A 22,950-nucleotide genomic window follows, 5' to 3' on the forward strand; every position below is an offset into this window, starting at 1 on the left:
GCACCCAGTGTGTGAGTGCTTAAAAATACTTGTTCCAAAGTAGAAATAGGTGGATATAGGAAAATAGAGATTATCAAGCTTAACATCAATCCCTCAAAAAATTCTAGGGTAGATTCTAGGATAGAACCTGGCTAATAGTTTCACTAAAAATAGTTATGCCAAACTAATTTCATTTTCTTTTTTAATGGATCGTCTGGCAGATTAAGGGAATGCTGTAGATATAAATTCATCTCAGTTTCAGATGGGTACTTGATAGTCTCTTATGACATCTTTGTGTGTGAAATAAAGAAATGTGGGCTTGTTAATTATATAATAATAAAACAGTAATGACCAATGTCTACTATGTAAGGAAACTAGAACTATACATTATCGCAGGCAGCAACAATTTAGCACTACCAAATTATGACCCAATGGCTAGATTTAACATTAGAAGCTCACTATCTTTCATGAATTGACAGACAACAAATACCTGTATTAAAAATACAGACCTCAATATACACTTGAGACCTTGCTTAATAAACGATAAAAGTATTGTATATCAAACTGTTGCCCACGATCACCCATAGAACGTACAACCTGAGAACAATCTTTTTATTTTTTTAACAGATGTCACCATACCAAATTCTCATAATCTCCAAGCCATGGGAAATGAATAGGAACAAGAGAATGACTTGCTTCAGGACTGCTTCTATCTGAACTGCATTAAACAAAATGAAAATAATAGTTTTTATATGATAATTACAACAGCAGTCATAGTAATAATATCAATCATGAACAATAAGAGACAGACTGCATGGTATGATAGAGACTATGCTTCAGAGCCAAAGCAATCTAGTTTCAAGTCCCGCATCTGACACACATTAGTTCTGTGATCCTCAGCAAATCACCTAATCTCTTCATGCTCCAGGAGAACCTCTAAGATTATCAGTTGTACAGAAGGAGTTGGTTTGCCTTGGTAGAAGGAGTTCATCACTTGAAGCTGCCTATACTGCTGAAATTACAGGTCCAGTTAAAGTATTAATAGCAATAACAGCACACCAACAGCACCGTAATGTCAAGAACAAATTATATATTTTAAAATGTAACACTTTTCATAGAGACATTTTAAGCCTGTTATGATTTAGGTCAGTCCTATCCATCACAATCTCTTTTGAATTAAACTGAGTATGGATTTCAACTCAAAGGGAAGTCACATTGACACATAATATTAATCAGTTGATGTACATAGATAACATCAAGTCATATGATTTTACCTAAAAACATACTAATTTCCCACTCTCATGTAAATTGGGTCAAGTAATGTCAAAATGGCATTTGAACTCATGCCAAAGAAAAAGTGAAGGCTTTTGAGTTTGAATGCCGAGATCAGATTGAACCAATAGACAAAGATGATATTTGCAAATACATGCATCTCCTCCAGACAAGACACATCAAGCACAGGGCTAGAGAAAGCTATGATGGTATCCTAAGTCAAAGCTCAGAAGGAAGAACACATTCAGAATGATGTAATTATTTCTATTTAACAGAGGAGAAACTGAGGTTGAGAGAGTATAAATTATTTGCCCTGGGTGTGTGTCCAAAGCAGGATTCAAAATGTACTCGTAGCTGATTCAACAGCTATATTCAAAGAATGTTGATTAATGAACAAATTGATATAAATGAGAAAGAAGTTCTTTAATTGTTTGCAAGATCTTGGTCCTTGGCTCTGGTCCAGTCAGTAACATGAACAAAGACATATTAGGCATCAGAAGATACAAAGTGTTCCAGTGATTGCTAGGGTGGTAAACAGGCAGGCTGAGTTTTCCAGTTATTTTACCCTCTCCCACCTTTTTATGGGTGAGGTTTTCCTGGGATGAACTCCTCTCTTGGAACATGGCTTTCTCTCTAGAAGTTTCCCCAGCTCTTCTAGGAGAGTAATTTTCTTTCAGACCCAGCCTTGTGGCAAAGAGAGATTAAAGTGAAAGCATTTTCTTTCTAAATTGGGACATTGTTCAAATAAATCAGTAAATTTTTTCTTAGGCTATGAGCTCTCAGCTAGAAGATACTGTCAGTACAGCAGTTTTCAATCTGCTGGTTTTTCCAAATCAACCCCTTAATTGTGGATCCGAGTACTCCTAACACAGTTTAATAGTTAGCCACAGTTTTAATAGCATAAGAATTAAAACAGATTTAGGCCCAAAACAACACTTCCAAAGAGGTCTGACTTAGCCACAGAGGGAGAGAGCAAGGCTGATCTCTCTTCCTAGGCACTGTGGAATGCAAGGGGACAGAAGAGAAGCACCTGGAATAAGCCCCTCACCAACAGATACCCATTGTCTATGCTCCAGATTATACCTACTTCTGCTTACCACTCCCGCCCAGTTGTTTCTGCTCTCTACTGTCCTCTATCACCAGGGTTGTAGATTTGTATTTGTTGCCATAATCTCTCATGGATTCTCTTCCCCCAAGAAGTCTTGGCTCCCACAGTCAAGTCCCTCAGGACCATATCACTTTCATCCAAACCACTTCGATCCAGAAATAGTTGCAAATGAAAACACCTACACTTTCCTTGTTTATTCTCAGCTCTCACCAGCTTCTGGAAAAGGAAGTTTCCAAAGTTCTGAGAGAATACAAAATCCTCTACTTGGTGGTCAAAGTCTTGCATAACCTAGATCCCTTCTGCTTTTCCCATCTTCCTACACCTACTGTGTATTCTTCAATTCATTCACATCGGCTTCCTTGCTGTTCCACATACAACACTCCACTTCTCATCTCTGGGCATTTTTCTGACTGTCCCTCATGTCTAGAAAGCTCTCCCTCCTCTTCTCCACCTACTGGCTTCCCTGCCTTCCTTTAAGTCCTAATTAAAATTCATCTTCTATGGGAAGCCTTCCTTTCTCAATATGTCAACTCAAATGCCTTCTCTCTCTTCATTATTTCCAATTTATCCTATATATAGCTTGTTTGGGCAGTTGAGTGGTGTAGATAAGAGTGCTAGCTAGTCCTGGAGTCAGGAAGACTCATCTTTGTGAATTCAAATCTGGCCTCAGATACTTCCTAGCTGTATGACCCTGGGAAGTCTTTTGTTTACCTTAGTTTCCTTATTTGTAAACTGAACTGTAGGAGGAAATAGCAAACTACTCCAATACTTTTGCCAAGAAAACCCCAAATGAGGTCACAAAGTTTTCCCCAGAGCTTAGCACAGTCCTTGGCATAAGTAGGCCCTTAATAAATGTATATTACTTGCTTGATTGATAGAACTAGGTTCTAAAAGATCTTGAAAGCCTAGAAGAATGGGCCTGAGCTAACAAGATTGAATTGAAGAAAAATCAAATGTTTAGTCCTGCATATAGATTCAAACAGTCAACTTCATAAGTACATGATTGTGTTGTGAGCATGGGAGAATATGAGTTAACAGCTAATCATATGAAAAAGCCTTGGGGATTTTAGTTAATTGCAAGTTAAATGTTAATCAGTGTAGCAAACAAGAGTTTGAATCCCTTATCTGCCAGTTACTACTTAGGTGACATTGGGCAAAAGATTTAACTTCTCCGGGTTTCCATTTTTTCATCTGGGAAATGAAGTGATTGTAGTCTTTGAAGATCCTTTACAAGTCTAAAAATCCTAGGATCCTAATCATGGCAGCTTTAAAAAGCTATTCCAGTTTTACTCTAATAATATGGTGGTTGTGGGAACTTATTGATTTGAGTATTCCTTCCAATTGTAATCAATAAATCAGCCAACATATATTTGGTAAGCCCCTATTATGTATCAGGTAGTGTGCTAGTTGCTGAGGAATATAAGTATGCATGAAAAAATCTCTACTCTCAAAGAACGTAATTTCTAAATGGGGAGAAAAAGATTTAAATTGTATGTAAAATAAATATAAGGAAATTAAATACATGTAAATGCAGAGACGTTTATAAAGGGACAACCTTGGGATCTGAGGGATTTTGGAGCTTTGTTTTGAATGACCAAAGAGGTTCTTTGAGATGGAGTTGAGGAGTAAATGCCTTTCAGGCATGGAGGATGGCCAGTGGGAAATAATGGAGAGAGGAAATGGAGTTTTTTGCACAAGGAACTGAGAGAAAGCCAGTTTGGCTAGTTTGCAGTGTTTTTCTTGACCTGAGAATTGATATTAGGGCTGCCAACTAAATGCAGAATTCCAAAGAATAGCAGGGAGAGATAAAAAGATTTTCCTAAATGAGTAATGCAAAGAAATAGAAGAAAATAATAGAATGGGAAAGACAAATGATCTAAAATTAGAGATATCAAGGAAAAGTTTCATGCAAAAATGGGCATGATAAAAGACAAAAATGGTAGTGATTGATCTGAAGCAGAAGAAGTTAAGAAGAGGTGGCAAGAATACACAAAAGAACTATACAAGAAAAATTTTTAACATCACTGATAACCATGATGGTGTGATCTAGAGCCAAGCATCCTAGAGAATGAAGTCAAATGGGCCTTAGAAAGCATTGCTTGCAATAAGGCTAGTGGAGGTGAAAGGATTCCAATTGAGCTATTTAAAACCCTAAAAGATGCTCCTGCTAAAGTGATTTGCACAACATTCCAGCAAATTTGGAAAACACAAAAATGGCCACTGGATTGAAAAGGTCAGTTTATGTCCCAATCCTAAAGAAGGGCAATGTGAAGGAATGTTCAAATTATCAAACAATTGTGTTCATTTCACATGCCAGTAAGGTTATGCTTAAGAGTCTGCAAGCTAGGCATCAGCAATATGTCAACCAAAAATTACCAGAAGAGCAGTCTGATTTTCAAAGAGGCAGAGGAACTAGAGACCAAATTGCCAATATTCACTGAACTATGGGGAAAGTAGAGTGTTCCAGAAAAAAATCTACTTCTGCTTCATTGACTACAATAAAGAATTTAACTGTGTGAATCAAAATGTGGCCAAATCCTCAAAGAGATGGGAGTACTGGATCATCCTACTTGTCTCCTGAGTAACCTATATATGGTCCAAGAAGCAATAGTTATAACTGAACAGGGAACTTGTTGGTTTAAGATTGGAAAAGGAATATGACAAGGCTGTTAGTTATCACCTTATTTATTTAATTTATATTTTATATCATGTGAAATGGCAGGCTGGATGAATCCAAAGCCAGAATTAAGGTTGCCAGGAGAAAAATCAACAATTTCACATATGCAGGTGATACTACTCTTATGGAAGAAAGTGAAAAGGAATCAAGCCTCTTGATGAGGGTGAAAGAGGACAGTATAAAAACTGACTTGAAGTTAAACATTAAAAAAACTAAGATCTTAAAAACTGATCCCATTACTTCCCAGCAAATAGAGGGAGAAGAAAGGGAGGCAGTGTCACATTTATTATTCTCGGGCTCAAAGATCACTACAGATGATAACTGCAGCCATGAAATTAAATGATGCTCCTCTTTGGAAGAAAAGCTATGGCAAATCTGGACAGCATACTAAAAAGCAGAGATATCACCTTTCTGACAAAGGTTTATACAATCAAAGCTGTTTTTTTTTTCAGTAGCGATGTATGACTTTAAGAACTGAACTATTACGAAAACTTAGTGTTGCAAAATTGATACTTTGGAATTGTGATAGTAAGGACTTTTGACAGTCCTTTGGACAGCAAGGAGATCAAATTAGTCAATACTTAAAAATAATTCAGATTTTTTGCTGGAAGGTTGAATACAGAAGCTGAAGTTTAAATACTTTAGTCACATGATGAGAAGAGGGGACTCATTAGAAAAGACCTTGATGATGAGAAAGATTGAAGGCAAAAAGATAGCAGAGGAGATGGATACATAGTATTATGGAAACAATGAACATAAACTTGGACAGACCTCTGGAGATATGGAGAATGGAAGGGCCTGGTGTACTATGGTCCATGTGGTCTTGAAGAGTCAGACATAGAACAACAACACACTTCTGGAGGGAAGATCTGGGCTGGTTCTGTTGTGGTTTTCTTAGCTTACCTGGGTTGGATCTGAGCACTAGTAAAGTGCTGTAGAGCTCAGCTTCTGTCAGTCAGCTGGAAAGCTGTTTTCTCAGAGCAGCAGAACTGGAGACTCCACTTTGGTCTGGTTTTCTATTTTGGTTATTCCTTTGAAGTCTGGGCTAAATGCTAGAAATGAGACCCTGCTTCCCCAGGAGTGTGAGCCACATCATTGCTGCTGCTGCTGGCTTCTGAAAATCTTCGTTTCTCCATACCTAGCCCAGGGCCATCTGATCCCAGAACTCTGTACAAATTCCTTATCCAGAACTGGGTGGTGGACAACAGAGCTGCTATTTTGTACCTCTCCTCAATTATGGGTCAGAGGCTGGTACATTCTGAGTGTGAGGATACCTGTATCCCTAGTGCACAGGCTCTCCCTGGGCTCCAGGGTACTCATACTTAAGTGCTCCTGACCCTACCCATCCCAGTCTCAGTATCTGAAGACCTCCCTGTCTATCTTGCTATGCTAGGCTGGGCCAGACTAATGACTCACTGTGACTTTCTGAATATCCCCTTCAGGATGCTGTTTGGTGCGTTTTCTAGCCCTATTTGGAGGAGTTTGTGGGTGGAAGCTCACTGCACTTTTCCTATTACTCTGCTGTCTCAGATCCATATCACTCCCTTCCCTGCCACTACTCACTTTCATAAGAAGGCTCTAACCTTTGTTTTCCCCACTTCCCTAAAGGGAAAAGTTTAAAAAGGATTTTAGGCTAGAGAAATAGTATTCCTTGATATTTCTAGAGAAACTGAAAAAGAGTCTTTTAAAAATATGCTTCCACAATCTTAAGGAAAATTATGAAAAAAAGTAAGGATGGAAAAGTTGATGATTGAATCTATTAGGGATATACAAACCAGTAACAGTCAAACAAAGTTACAAGAGTCAAATGAGATGATGTCAGCAAAGCACTTTGAAAACCCTATTAAAGGACCAATTTTGATGAAAGTTACTGGATAAGCTAGACAGCATTCTGGCAAAAATTAGTTTTAACAGTTTTTATTTTTTGTTATTTTGAACTTGACAAATACCAGCAAACATGAACATTTTCATATGCAAAAAAGAACCGAAAAAGTTTATATATTAAAGCATATATCTTTAATCAGTACAGCTTGTTTCTAAGTGCAAAAGAAAATTCAATACAGCTTTAAAGCTGTCCTATCTCCCTCTGACCTTTCTCTCTGTGCACTGAAAAAAATGTTTCAGTGCTTCTTCTTCTTCTTCTTCTCCATCTCCTCCTTCTCCTTCTTTTCTTCTCCTTGTTGTTCTTCTTGTTCTTGTTCTTCTCTTTCCCCCTCCTCTTTCTCCAGCATAGTTTTGAATCACAAAGTGTAACGGACTCTCCATACAGAAGGCAGAAGAAAAACATTTATTCAGACACCAGAAAGCCAAATCCATCCTAATCACCAAGAAGTCAATACACATTATCACTAGAGCCATTCCCAAGGCTTCCCCCCGCCCCCTGCTGGGCCCTTCCCACAAACAAACACTCACAAGCTGTGCCTGTCTGTATCCTTTCTCTTCTCTGCCCTAACTGCTCTCACTAACTTCCTCCCAGCTCTGCTCTACTCATCCTGTTCCACCCATTCAGCAAGCTTCTCCCACCACAAGTGACTTAGGTTTCCATGTGATTTAAGCAGGTCACATGGCCCTATTAATGAATGGGAAAGATCTTTCCATTTAAATTACGATTACACTTGCCCAGGTTCACATAACTAGTTAGTATCTGAGTCTTCCTGATTCCAGATCCCTTGCTTTACATACTGTGCTACCTAGTGACCCAATAAAAGAGGTATGTCAGTTCATATAGAACACCTAAGATTCAAGCCCTAACGCAGAGATTCTTAACCTAGAGTCTTAAAATTTATTTTGTAAATATTTGGATAATTTTATTTCAATATAGTTTCCTTTGTAATTCTATGTATTTTATACATTTGAAAACATTAGTTTGAAAGGGGGTCCATAGACTTTAACAGACTGTAATACACAAAGGTTAAGAACTCCAGGTTTAGAGATACACATCCTTCAGACTAAACAAATCTTGATAATGGCTTCCTTGCCTCTTAAACTAAATTAGTTTAGCCTAGCTTTAATGGATGCTACTTGGACCACATCATGGCTATTGGTGGCAAGTTCCCACAAGTCCTTCAAAGGGCCCTTTAATCACTTAAATTGTCCTAGAGCCACCACTAGGCAACCCAAACCTTGGGGATATAGAAAGTCTTGAACAGGCAGCAATAGGCTAGGGAGCTTAGTGCAAATAAAAGAAAAATTATAACAGCAGACAATGTAATGGCCTTGTGAAAGAATCTAGTCTACATAAGGAGAGTGATAATTGAACAGTCCACAGCCCCCAGTACAAAGCAGAGATAATGGGCAAGAGCTGCTAGAGATATTGGGTCCATACCTCAGATGTTTATACCTCTGGCACAGCCACTAATAATCTTCATCACCAGTCAGACTTATCTATAAGTAGATAGCTAAAAGGTCATAAGCCTTGCATACAACTTGTCCCCAGGACCTGATTTGCCCCATAGCACTGTTCACTCATTCCTTGGCCCACCATTTAGAACTTTCCTTTCTTCAGGGTCACACAGGGAGATGAGACCAGTTCTTTGCTCTTTGGAGTCCTCTACTGAAGGGCTACCTCCTTCTTTGGGAGCTAAATAAAAACTCCCCTTTACTTTTATCCAGGAACTCAAGACTGCCACCAGGTTGGCTAAGATCTCCTATTCTCCAAGTAAATTCTTGTTGACCATAATTATGCAAAGATAAGTTAACCAAATCATTAAAAATTGAGACACTTCCAGTAAGTCCACTCCTTGGTTCCCCAATCCCTATCTATGAAGGCATTTTCTGAACTTCATGTGGGGAAAAGAGATCTGCCAATTGAGGTAATGAGTCATTTTCTCAGGTAGAGACTTTGAGATCTGTCCAATGCTACAGAGAAGATGGAATGAGGAAGAGGTGAAAAGAATTAACCAGAACTGTATGTAAAAGCCATTTATGCTTATTGGATTAGTCTTTTAGGAGGCCAGAAACAAGAAACCACTGGACTAGAGAGCTCTTTCCCTTCTAGGGTGGTGCCAATTGCAGATATTGTATCTTAGAGGTGGAACATCTAACCCCAACAGTCAGGGATATGATGATGAAGCTGTTAATAGGAGTAATCCCTTTCCCCTTAGTTGGAGGAAATGGACTAGTAGTTTACTGATAATAGGTAGATTGAGGACCATACAAGACTGGTACAAGGAGTGTCATTGGGCTAGTGGAAGAGGGTGGGCATCAATGCTGGAACTAAAGACTTCAGCCTCTGGCAGAGTCACAACTTGTTCATGAATATTATTGTTGTCTAATTGTTTTTCAGTTGTGTCTGATTCTTTGTGATCCCTTTTGGGGTCAGAACCCCTATTGGGTTCCCTTGGCAAAGACTGGTTTGCCATTTTCTTCTCTAGCTAATTTTTACAGATGAGGAAACTGAGGCAAGCAGGTTTAAATGACTTGCCCAGGGTCACACAATAAGTGTCTGAGGCTGAATTTGAACTCTGGAAGAAGAGAAGTCTTCTCCAGATCTGGCACTCTATCCACTGCACAGCTTAGCTACCTCATGGATACTGTTGGCAATAGCACACCTTGCTAGTACCCATAAAGCTGCCCAGTCCATGGGATCAGTATCATTGCTCATTCTACCAGCTCCACACTGTTACTTCTGCTGGTGTCCTTGACGCTGCCCACTCTATTTCAGCTTGCATTATTGCTCGCTCTGCTAAGCCCTAGGCTACTACTAGTGCTTGCTCTGCTAAAGAATATCAGTAGTTTACATCAAGTCTGAAAGCATTTTGGTTTTCCCTCTTCATTAAATTCTCTGACACTAAACTGAGTGGTCTGATCCAGAATTTTCATAGGGTGGGTCTCCTACTCCTTATTCCTCATACGATCTTGTTATAGATTGCAATCTATTCTAAAGTGGACATGGTGCCTCAGAAAATGGGCCTCTTTTAATTCCACCAGACTGTCGTAGTCTGAGGAAGAGTCCAAGTTGTTCTGGAGAAGGATAATGAAGGCAAACTGAACACTTTCCTAGGTGAAAGTGAGTTGTACTTGACCAGTCTCAGCCACAGGAATAGAGGAAAACGCATTGTTAAGATCAAGAATTCTGTACTACTTAGCCAGAGCCTGAGCTATTTAGTCCACCACTGTGACAAATCAGGAATAGCCACAAAGATCAGTATGGCAACTTTGTTTAGCTCCCTGTAGTTCACTCTAAGCTCTCTAGAGTTCACTCCTCACTGGCCACACAGGGTTATTATAAAAGAAGCTGGTATAGGAAAGTAGTCTCCTTTATCTCCATCACTAATGATGAAAATGGTTTCGCACTTCCTAGAACTGGATTGTTTAGAATTAGCTACATGGGATAGCCTGGGTAATTCAGAAGGTTTCCATTCAACTCTACCCTTTATGACTGACACAGAGGTTGCTATAAATGCTCATATTGATACTGACTCTAAGAGCTCACAATGCCCCTTCCCTCGGCAGTCTGCCTCCTAGAATCCCACATCAAAACTAAAGTACTTAGCAAGGTGCCTGGTATGATAATAACCTGGCTACCAATGTCCTTCTGCCCTTTTATTCAAGTCAGGGGGAAGAGATTTAGGAAATTCCTTTGACTTGGTCAGTGCTGAATATCACAGGACAGTTTTACTAGCACCCCCATGGGCTATCTAACAACCATACACCTCCAGAAACTACTTGTTAATTTGATTTCTTAATCCATTTTTAAGACTTTACATTTATCTCAATTTCATGTTATTAGATTGAGTCCAATGCTCTCATCAGCTAATATCTTTTTGGATTTTTGCTATTGTCCAGTGTATTAGTGCGTCTTCCTTCCCAACTTGGCATCATCTCCAAATTTATTGAGCGTGCCATCTAAAAGATGCAGAATTTGATTTTCCTGGCTGTCAAATTCAGTTCCAAGAATGATCATAATGCCTATAAAGAAACATCCTAGTGTGAGGGGTCATAGCACTCACAGCTGAACTGTAGACCATTCTTGGGGAGGAGTCTTCTTTACAGGGTTCTGACATTCTGAAGTGCCATAACTCTGATATGTATGGTTATTTAGGGTGGAAGAGTAGGTTGCTTTATTTGCCTTGTTTGTCCAGCATGTCCCATAACATCTGAAATCACAGAGATGCAATAATAAATACCCTTGGCTTACAGTTACTTTGTACCTCCCCACCTACTTTTTAGTTGAATTGACAAAAGATCTAAAGAAAAATAGTTGTCATTTAAATGTTTATGCCTAGTACCAGATATTTGTTGCTCAGGAGCTCTTAATGTAATTTCTTAGAAACCTTCAAGTATTTCTTGTTTCTAATTCAGTATGAACCTTCTTAAAAACTGGCATTTATTACTTAAAGATTGACCCTTTTTTGGCTAGCCTACAACTTTAACTGTTATTTAGCCTACCAAAGTAAAAGTGTTGTTACCTAATTACTGAGTCATTCTCAGAACATAAACCATCCAACTTCCAGGGGAGAAAAAAAAACAACAAAACAACCACCTTGTCTAATATTTCACTTCAAGGATTTGGCCTCCTAGGAAAATACAGTCATCCTGGCTTTCATATTTATATTATATAAACTACATTAGAAGCTGACTCCTGACCAAGTAGCATTATGATGATCATTTGAATAAATGTTCTTTTATACCATATTTGATACTGAAATCAACCAAACCAGATAGAGGTATCATCCATTACCTGGAAGCAAATAACAAAGCTTTTTACAACCTTACTATAAATAAGAAAGAAGTTTAAGGAAATCCTCCAAAAAATAGGATAAATTAATAGTCATCTTCAGATCACATGGTCTTTTTCTTGTCTTGATTTTTTAGTCCAAAAGATCAACTGAAAAAGGGCTGTTAATGTTAAGAAGAGTTTTCAGATTTTTCTTAGCTGTAGCCCATGAATTTCAACCTTTATACAGGCCTGTCTTTCTATAGTTACCTGCTTTATGAAGTTCCTGCTTTATACAGTGACGTGCTGGTAACTCGCAGAGATGCCAGTGCAGGGATCCCCAGAGGTGTGACTTTTCAAGAACTTCTTGGCTAACGAGCGACTAAAACTCTGGTTTACTTATGTTTCATGTTGGTGCAAGCCTCCCAATCACTACAGTTTCATGATCTCAAGCTTTCTTCAGCAGCATGTGAATAAAAGTGAAGGTGGCAGATGATGAGAGTTATCCAAAGTTGGTGGTTGACAAAGCATGATTGAGGAGAGGACAAGGGGATGAGGGATTTGATTGTGTCGTGTGGAATTCAATTGATTCACCAAGGCATCAAGATAGGGAAAAGAAGAAAATGTAGCCAGTGCCAGTCAGTCCCTCCCCACTCTGCCACTCAGTAAACTCCAGTGGTTCCCTGTCACCTTTAAGAATCCCTGCTATAAAACATCTCAAGGGATTTTGAAGTTCTGGGGAAGTGTATTAGCAAGGACCCTGGCATACACAGGAAGCCCTCTGTACAGGTTCTTAGATCTGCTTTTCTAAAAGAAAAGCAACTTTTGAGGGGTCAACAATCTACTTTAATCAAGCACATATATCATTCACTTAGTTCAGGGGAAAAGTCAGTACCCTGAACTTCAGAGAAAATACAGAGAAATAAAGATCAGCAGACAGGGCTTCCAACTCTGACTATAAGCAATACATACATCACAGATCAACCAACAGATCTAACTGTCTGACCATTACATACATACATAGTTAACAGAGAGAAAAGTTCCAACATCTGCATTTTCAAAGCTGGGGGACTCCTTTGAGGCTACTCAGAGTCTCCTCTGGCCAAACAAACACTTCCAAGAGTAAACCCCAAAACAAAACCTCACCTCAGAGTATATATACACTTTTCAGAGCTAGAAGGCATCACAACCCTTGAGAATCAGTGCCTTATTAGAGATTAACAAAAGGTGTGGGCCTTCCTACAAAACAAATCTCTCCTAATCAAATTTCCCTTAGTGGGCTGGTCCATCTATGGGTGGGGAAGATCTTTAACTCTCATTACCTTAATTAACATTACACCAAGAGCCTAAAAACTTTGAGATTGGTAGTTTGCAGTGCTTTAAGTTGAAGACGGACATTTCAGGTGATAAGTAGCTATGGAAAATGAACAGCTGCTCACTCCTGGACTATTGCTGTAGTTTGCTTGCTGCAGGTCTCTCTCCTATTCCATTGCTCTGGCCTTTCCAGCCTTCTTAGACACGACTCCCATTTACATACTATATGGGCCATCTGTGCTGACTCCCTGTTCTTCCCACAGGATCCTCCATTTTCTTTTTCTCTGCCTGTATGGTGGTCGTTCTTGAAACTTGGTATGCTCTCCCTCCTCACCATTGCTTGGACTCCCTAGCTTCCTTCAAAGCTCAGTTTAAGAACCACCTGCAGGAGACCTTTTCCAGTCCACGCAGCTGCTAGTTCCTTCCCCTCTAAGGTCACCTTTTATCTATTTTGTATGTGTCTTGAATATACCTATATATATTCATGTTATCTCTCCTATTAGAATATAGGATTTTTGAAGGCAGAGTCTATTTCGTCATTGTCTTTGTATCTTTACCACTTAGCACAGTGCCTGTCACAGGATAGATGTTGAATAAATGCTCATTGATTTATTGGTTGATTAGACTTAGAATCAGGAAGACCATGATTCAGATTCCATCCTAACACTAATTGTGTGACCCTGGGCAAGGCAATTAATCTTTAGGTTCCCTGGGCTTATCTATGTAGTTAGAGACTAATCGTGAATGATGGAGAAAATTCCCATAGCAAGACTTCCTACACTGAAATCACAGATCCTTCATACAGAACAAGATACTGTGCTAAACAGTGGGGATCAAGAAAGCAATCTCATTTAAAAACAAAAACTTGTGTTCAGTTGGAAATTTACATTAGAAGCAGCAAATTAGAAAGGAAGTCTGCTAGGGTAGACATATTGACAGCAGTAAGAAGTGACAGCTGACAATCTGATGGATGAGTAAGGAGGCAGAAAAATTATCAAAAGCACAAGAACTCAAAGAAAAAAAACAACAAAAACTCCAACTGCCCAGGACCATTTAGTAAAAGGGCAAATTGCCTTATATTTCAGCAAATTCCAAAGTCATTACTGTTACATTGCATAGAACATTAACCAATGTTGACAAATAATGATTGCCCTGGGTAATCAAGAAAACATTAAATGTCAGAAAACTGCTTACAAAGTCACAGCAAGATTTGTTGCATTGTATGCACATCATATGTACATACATATTATATGGTTCAGTTGTTTCAATCATGTCTTACTTTTCATGAGGGTTTTTTGGCAGATATACTGGAGTGCTTTGCCATTTCCTTCTTCACCTCATTTTACAAATGAGGAAACTAAGGCAAAGAGGGTTAAGCGATTTGCCCCGGGTCACATAGCTAGTAAGTGTTTCAGGCTAGATGAACTCAAATTCTCTCTCTTTTTTAAAATGTTTATTTATTTTTAGTTTTCAACATTCATTTCCACAAAACTTTGAGTTCTAAATTTTTTCCCTGTCTCTCCCTTCCCCCCACCCCATAATGCCTTGTGCTGTGATTACCCCTTCTCTCAATATGCCCTCCCTTCTATCACACCCCTCTCTCCCCTTATCCCCATCTTCTCTTTTTTCTTGTAGGGCTAGATAGATTTCTATACCCCATTACCTGTATTTCTTATTTCCCAGTAGTATGCAAAAACAATTCTCAGCATTCATTCCTTAAACTTTGAGTTCCAACTTCTCTCCCTTCCTCCCTCCTCACTCATCCCCACTGAGAAGGCAAGCAATTCAATGTAGGCTATATATGTGTAGTTTTGCAAAAGACTTCCGTAATAGTCATGTTGTGTAAGACTAACTATATTTCCCTCCATTCTATCCTGCCCCCCATTTATTCTGTTCTCTTTTTTTACCTTGTCCCTCCTCAAAAGTGTTTACTTATAATTACTCCCTCTTCTCATTTGCCCTCCCTTCTGTCATCCCCCCCATCATCCCCCCCACCTCACTTGTACCCTTCTCCCCTACTTTCCTGTAGTGTAAGATAGATTTTAATACCAAAGTGAGTGAGCATGTTATTCCCTCTTTAAGCCAAATGTCAAGAGAGTAAGTTTCACTTTTTCCCTCTCACCTCCTCTCTTTTCCACTCCATTGAAAAAGCTTTTTCTTGCCTCTTTTATGAGAGATAATTTGCCCCATTTCCATTTCTCCCTTTTTCCTCCCATTATATTCCTCTCTCACCACTTCATTTTATTTTTTTAGATATCATCCCTTCTTATTCAACTTACTCTGTGCTGTGTGTGTGTGTGTGTGTGTGTGTGTGTGTGTAATCCCTCCAACTACCCAAATATTGAGAAAAGTCTCAAGAGTTACAAATATTATCTTTCCATGTAGGAATGTAATCAATTCAACTTTAGTAACTCCTTTATGAGTTCCCTGTCCTGTTTACCTTTTCGTGTTTCTCTTGATTCTTGTGTTTGAAAGTCAGATATTCTATTTGATTCTGGTCTTTTCATCAAGAATACTTGAAAGTCCTCGATTTCATTGAATGACCATTTTTTCCCCTGAGGTATTATACTCAGTTTTGCTGGGTAGGTGATTCTTGGTTTTAATCCTAGTTCCTTTGACTTCTGGAATATCATATTCCAAGTCCTTTGATCCCTTAATGTAGAAGCTGCTAGATCTTGTGTTATCCTGATTGTATTTCCATAATACTTGAATTGTTTCTTTCTAGCTGCTTGCAATATTTTCTCGACCTGGGAACTCTGGAATTTGGCTACAATATTCCTAGAAGTTTTTCTTTTTGGATCTCTTTCAGGAGGTGATTGGTGGATTCTTTCAATATTTATTTTGCCCTCTAGTTCTAGAATATCAGGACAGTTTTCCTTGATAATTTAATGAAAGATGATGTCTAGGCCCTTTTTTTGATCATGGCTTTCAGTAGTCTCATAATTTTTAAATTGTCTCTCATGGATCTATTTTCCAGGTCAGTTGTTTTTTCAATGAGATGTTTCGCATTGTCTTCCATTTCTTCATTCTTTTGGTTTTGTTTTATAATTTCTTCGTTTCTCATAAAGTCATGAGCTTCCATCTGCTCTATTCTAATTTTTAAAGAACTATTTCCTTTAGTGAGCTTTTGGACCTCCTTTTCTATTTGGCTAATTCTACTTTTTAAAGCATTCTTCTCCTCATTGGCTTTTTGGACTTCTTTTGCCAATTGAGTTAGCCTATTTTTAAAGGTTCCATTCTCTTCAGCACTTTCTTGGGTCTCCTTTAGAAAGTTGTTGACTTGCTTTTCATGACTTTCTTGCATCACTCTCATTTCTCTTCCCAATCTTCCCTTCACCTCTCCCACTTGATTTTCAAAATTGTTTTTGAGCTCCTCCATAGCCTAAGACCATTGAATATTTATTTTGGAGGTTTTGGATGTAGAAGCCTTGACTTCCTCTGATGCTATGCTTTGTTCTTCCTCATCTGAAAGGATGGAAAAAAACACCTGTTCACCAAGAAAGTAACATTCTATAGTCTCATTTTTTTCCCTTTTTTGAGCATTTTCCCAGCCAGTCACTTGACTTTTGAGTCCTTTGTCAAGAGGAGGGTATACTCTAGGGACCTGTAAGTTCTCAGTTCCTCCAAGGTGGTACAATCAAGGGAGAGGAGTTTACTCCTCGCCTGACCTGTGCACTGGTCTGGGAGCAATCAAAAGCTTTTCTACCTAGAATCTGCTAGTAGACTTTCCTCTCCACAACTGTCTCCAACTCCACCACCAACATTCCTCCCCACCCCAGAGCTTTAGGTAGAGGGCTCCCAGGGCCCAGCTCAGGTCTGAGATTCAGATCCCCTGCTCAGTTCCCCCAGGGGCTTTAGGAGGAGGGCAGGGCTGCCACCCAGGGCCGAGATTCAGATCAGCTGCTCAGTTCCCTCAGGGGCTTTGGGCAGAGGGCTTGAAAAATGGACACTGCTGCTGCGACTGCTGCTGGCAGGGCCAGACCAAGTTCCCTTCTCACCCAGATGAAAAGGCTTTCTAACTGACCTTTGAAGCTGTCTGTGGCATTTGTGAGTTTAGTAATGTGGGAACTGCTGCTGGTGGCTCCCTGAAGCCTGTTCCCATCTGTCCCTGCTGGGTCATGTGGCCCATGCTGAGCTGCACTCTGCTCTGCGCCAGTGCGATCAACTTTTCCTGTCAGCCTTCCAGGCTGTCTTGTGCTGGAAATCTCTTTCACTCTGTCATTTTGTGGCTCCTGCTGCTCTAGAATTTGTTTAGAGTCATTTTTTACAGGTGTGTTATGGACTATGTGGAGAAGCTTCTGTAGGTCGATGTTTCTACTCTACCATCTTAGCTCCGCCCCCAAACTAAAATTCTCTTGACTCCAATTCTATCCATTTCCTCACCTAGCTACCCAACACATTATATTCATATATAATATTCATTTTCTCTCTTAAAAGGATGTTTGTGCTTTTCTAGTTATTTGGGCAGTTCATTTGTGCTGAACAGCTCGTTTCTTGGAATGATAAGGTGTTCTTATATTCCCTACTGGTGTAACCAAGTACCCTACTTTCTACAAAGCTGCCCTAAAATTCACTCTATGACAAGCATTGTCTCCAGAAGATCATCACACTTATTACTTTGGAAATGAGTCAGAATCATTCAGTTACCTTTTAACTTTCATTTATCAGAAGCTAGTTGATCAGATTAGGTAATATCTAAAGGAACAGGAATCTGACTTTGAGATTAATTTAAGTAGGGGGCAAGAGATGGAGGAGGGAAAATAACCATGACAAAGCTTCAGAGAAAGACAACAGATTGTACCTGTATGTTCCATTAGATTGTAAGCTCCTTGAGGTTGAGAGCTATTTTTTCACTTCTTTTGTATACTTGTGCCTGGCACAGAGTAGGTACTTAATAAGTGTTTATTGAATTAAATTTGAATGAGATGTCTCTTTGCGTAGACTGGGCCTGGGTGAGGCAGAGTGAGAATACATAGTTAGGACATCTATACCCCCAGTAGCTTAGGGAATACACTTTTAGGAAAGAAGTACTTATACACTTACAAATGTAGAGCTACAAGGGATCCTAAGGACCAACTAAGCCAGTCCTTTCATATGTCTTATACTCAGATCTATGACCCAGAGAGCTTGGCTACCTTGATCACACAGTGAACAAGTGTCAGAGCCAGAACTGGAACCCAGAATTTTTTAACCTAAATCTACCACTCTTTCTCCTGTTCCACTCTTACCTACTAAGTGTCGCATGAGGATCCTAAAGAGATTGGGGTTTAGGAACTGTCTAAGGCAAATTTTACCTAACTCACATTATTTTCCCCCTAGCACAAGCATTGCTATAAAGCAATATATCCAAAGAACAGAATTATTTTCTCCTTTAGATGGCATTTAAAAAAATAAAGATCAGTAATTGTTGCATGATATAGGAAATGTAGAGTCAGCCAATAAACATTTTTAAGTATGCTAAGCTTTGGATATATAAATCTGAAAAAATAGTCCTTGCCCTCAAGGAACTAATAATCTCATGGGGAAAGACAACACACAAAAAAGAAGCTGAAAGGAATGGGGGGAGGGTGAAAATGTGCCCAAGGTAGGGCATGATAGAATCTAGTTCAAAGGAGTACAAGTGCTGGGAAATAAAAAGGTGGATGGCCTAGAAACCCTCTTCACATGGAGATTTTATGAGGAATTCTTTTCTCTATCCTCTAGCCTTCTAATCAGAGGGGCAGAAAGTACTTAAAGCTGTACCAAAACTGATGAAGTCTGGCAGGATGATGAGTTTCCTGATGATGAGAAATCTTGAGGTCATATTGGAGGCCAGTCCAAAGGAGTACAACTGTGGGGGCCAGGGAAAGTGTGTGTGTGTGTGTGTGTGTGTGTGTGTGTGTGTGTGTGTGTGTGTGTGTGTGTGTGTATGTATGTATATACATACACACATAGTAAAAGGTGGCTCTTTTGTACATGTATTTATGTATATACATTATGTGTGTATATATAGTTATATATAGACATAGATAGATATGTATGTATATGTACAGTTGGATAGGCTGAACCTGGATCCCAACATAGTGATGTCATTTTGGTCTTCTTCAAGAACAAAGGACAACCACCACCATCTATTCTATATGTTTGTATATAATGTATGTTTGTATCTAATGTATTATGTATATACAATATATGTGTATATCTTTTGTTGATGTGTGTATGTATACATAAACACACACACAAGAATCATCTTCTTTTTACCACTATTGAGAGTAGAACCAAGATAAATTGGCAGAGTTGTAGCAAGAGCTCTTTAGATGTGATTTCTCTATAAAGAAGCTCTCCCTAACAGGGTAATTCAATTCAGCTAAATTCAACGAACGTTTAGGAAGCTCCTGTTGCATACGAGGTACTATGTTAAGCCCTGAGGTTACAAAGATGGAAAAACAGAGCAGTTCCAGCCCTCAAGGAACTCTAATGAAGGATTAAGAATTGCATACATAACTGATCCAAGGAAGCTTGTGATAAAAGCAAGGTAGAAAAGTGGAGAGTACTGGTATTTAAGTTTAAGAATGAATTACCTAGGAATAAAGGATGTTTTTTCTGAACTTTTAGATCTTTCATAGAGTAAGGACCAGAAAAAATTGTCTTTAAGAAAATACAACCTCTAAGGAAAGGAGGACCTCTTCTCCTTACCAGCGACTACCTTTCTGAACAGACATGCCCACAGTAAAAATCAGTTTGGTAATAATTTGCTCCCCACTTTTCCGGTATCAGTTGTTTTAGAGGAAGACCCCTCTACTGTTTACATTTTTTATACAAGAGAGTGAGACACTGAGCTATCTGTCAATCTTCCCAATATGGACACTGTTAGGGATTGGCTTTGTGTCTTGTAAACAGCAGCCAGATTGGTTCCCTTCCAATTCCCTGATTTAGGGTAGGGTGAGTGCCAGGACAGCAGCCAATATTTTTATCATAACCAGTATTAACTTATCCTTGCTGCCAAGTGCAGTTTCTTCCCACTGCTAACTTTAGACATCAGTGCTGAGTTCTGGCATAATTTACAGATGTTCTTTACTTGTGTGAAGAGTGAAAATGTTTTTCTTACGTAGTCAGTGTAATTGAGGAAAACGTCCTCAAATGACAATAGCATCCTGACCTGTTATCCCATTGAATATAAAGAAAATTTATTTCAAAGGTGAATCCACTAGAGCTCAATAGACTGGCAAACTTCTCTGTCCCCTCTCCCTATCATAATGTCTCCTTATTCCTGGTCAAGACCTGTGGGGTTCAGCTAGATGGTATAGTGGATAGAGTATCAGACCTGGAATCAGGAAGACCTGAGTTCAAATCCAGCCTCAAACAATTAGTAGCTGTGTGATCCTGGGCAAAACACTTCACTGTTTGCCTCAATTTCCTCATCTATAAAATGAGCTGGAGACCAAAGTAGCAAGTATCTTTTCCAAGAAAACCCCAGATGGGGTCACAAGGAGAACTGAACAACAGCAGCAAAGCAAGGTAGTTTAGTTCCTGGCCTGTCCCAATCATTCAGTTTAATCTAGGATTTCTAATATACCGTGAACATAATGAAGCCACTTGAAGGCTGACAGAGGGGACCACCAGACCATACAGGGTAAAAGAGTACTGCAACAGGAGTAAGGGACATGATTCTGGTCCTGTTTCTACAATCGATTATGCCTCTGAAACCTCTCAGAATCTCAGATTTCTCATTTGTAAAGTGAAGAGGATAGCCTAAATTTCTAGTATCCATCTCAACTTCCTGATTTTACAAAACATTGATCTAAGAAGCTCTAGGCCAGGTCAAAACATCTCAGAACTACTTCAGAATATAGGAGAACCATTAATTCCTCCTCAATCCAGACCTCCTAATCTAGGACAGAATCTGAACTCAGGCAGTTGCTTGATGGCATTTGTGATGTCTGTCATTTTATAGAGTTAAATCTGGAATCTCAGAACTAAAAGTTATTGGTGTCCTCTTAAGTTCTTTGCTTACATTTTGGATAATGAGTTGTAATACCTTATTTGTTACCTCATGCTTCAAGCACTCAACCTTCCAGTAGGTTAATGAACTGTTATTCTCCATTAAAAAATAACTATTAAAACACTTAAGTATTTAATAATCTCAATAGCAGCAGTAATTTATTCAGTGAATATTTACTTAATCTTCTATTATTTACTGGATTCTAAGGGTACAAAGATAAAATATGACACTGATTTTGACTTCAGGGAGTTTGCAATTATATCACCATCATAATCACAACTCACATTTATATAGTGTCTTAAGGTTTGAATTGAACAGGAGAGTAGGATGGGTTAAAATACTTTAATAAAATTATGTCAATCTTTTAATGACCCCAAACTTCTCCCTATGAAAAGCACTACTCTTAACATCATCCCTCTTCTGGTGTTGTATGCCTGCAAATCCTCAAATACTAAATCTCTAAATAATTGAAGTAGAGGATCACCCAAAGGCCTATGCAGAGGGATATTATATATGTGAGGAGGCTGCAGTACATAACGTATGAGGAATTATAAAGGAGATGAAGTATAATGAGTGTTATCAGTGAAATGTCTAACCAGAAAAAAAAATGGGTTGGTCATGTAGCAAGAATCAGGGTTAACCCATTGATAGCTCTCCTGCTCCATCAATAGCTATCATTGTCAAGAAAGTGTAGATTCCACCATTCGGGATGAAATCTTCTGTAGTGACTTCTCAGAGCTCAAGGGTAAAAGTTGCACAGGATTGATGAGATCATAGATCCAGTGAAGCCCTGGATCCTTTCTCATGATAACTCTGAGCTGATGTTCAGGGAGGTTGTCATGGAACCAACCACTTAATCCACAAATATTTAAGTGCCAAAGCAGATTCCACTCTTAAGAAACTATTGTTTGATTAGGGAAAACAACACATATGGATGTAAATAAAACCAAAGTGATTTCAGTAGAGGACACACTAGTCCTCAGGGGTATCAGGAATGGACTTATGTGAGAAATGGGTGTTAAACTGAACTTTGAAGGAGTTAGAAGGAGCTTAGATGAAGAGGAAGTGCATCCAAGGCATAAAAACCAGCATGTACAAAGGCATGAAGATTGGAGAAAAATTATTGTATACATGTAGGACATCAGGTAGCACGTTAGATGAGAATTTAGTGTCTGTAAAGGGTCAGTACTATAAGTCAAGAAAGGTGGTATTGAGCTAGATTGTCAAAAGCTTTAAATACCAAGCAGAATAGTTTGTATTTTATTCTGGAAACAACAGAGACTAATTGAAGCTTTTTGAGCAGGACAGTGAGAAAGTCAGACTTGTGCCATATTAGTGTCTCTTTAGTAGTAGGGTGGAAGATGGACTGGAGAGGGGATAGACCTGAAGGAGGGAACTCAATTCAGATATGATTGTATAGTCCAGATGAGAGTGATGAGAAATTGAACTAGATTGGAAGTTCTATATGTGGAAGAAGGGAAGTAGATGCAAGAGATGTTGGGAAAGTAAAATTGATTAAGCATTGGCAAGTGATTGCATATGGAGGGATGAGAGACATTGCATAGCCAAGGATGACTCTAAGGTTGTGAAATGGTGTGACTGGAAGGATAGTGACTTCTCATCAGAAATAGGGAATTTTAGAAAAGGTGTGTGTTCAGGAGAAATATAATGAATTCTATTCTGGACACATTAAGTTTGAGGCAACATGGCATAATACATGAAGAGGAGGCTTCAAAACCAAGACAATCTGACACACTGGCTGAGTAATCCTGGACATGTTACTTTTCAGGATTGTTGGTAATTCTTTGAGACTAGAGGTGGCAGAGAAGTCAATCAGTTCATCAGTAAACATTTATTAAACACCTTCTATGTGCCACTTACACTGTGCTAAACATTGGGTATACAAAAGAGGCAAAAAATGTAGACCCTGCCCTCAAAGATCTCACAATCTGTTGGGGAAA

The 22,950-nt window shown here is 39.0% G+C and overlaps 1 protein-coding gene across 5 annotated transcripts in view; it reads left to right on the forward strand.

The window, feature by feature from the left end:
* Positions 1-22,950, forward strand: part of KCNMB4 (potassium calcium-activated channel subfamily M regulatory beta subunit 4) — a 95,448-nt gene that overhangs the window by 30,218 nt on the left and 42,280 nt on the right. The window contains exon 4 of one of the 5 annotated variants that reach the window (XR_011977270.1): positions 607-1,003. The exons of 3 other annotated variants lie outside the window; for them this stretch is intronic. Coding sequence is in view for 1 of the 2 variants with exons in the window: in XM_072655370.1 (XP_072511471.1) it covers positions 607-696 (90 nt within the window). In the remaining variant the exon portion in view is untranslated. Of the gene's footprint in view, positions 1-606; positions 5,289-22,950 lie in introns of those variants that run through there. One more of the 5 variants, XM_072655370.1, reaches the window with a different exon arrangement.

The sequence above is a fragment of the Notamacropus eugenii genome, chromosome 3 (assembly GCF_028372415.1).
Source record: "Notamacropus eugenii isolate mMacEug1 chromosome 3, mMacEug1.pri_v2, whole genome shotgun sequence".
NCBI lineage: Eukaryota > Metazoa > Chordata > Mammalia > Diprotodontia > Macropodidae > Notamacropus > Notamacropus eugenii.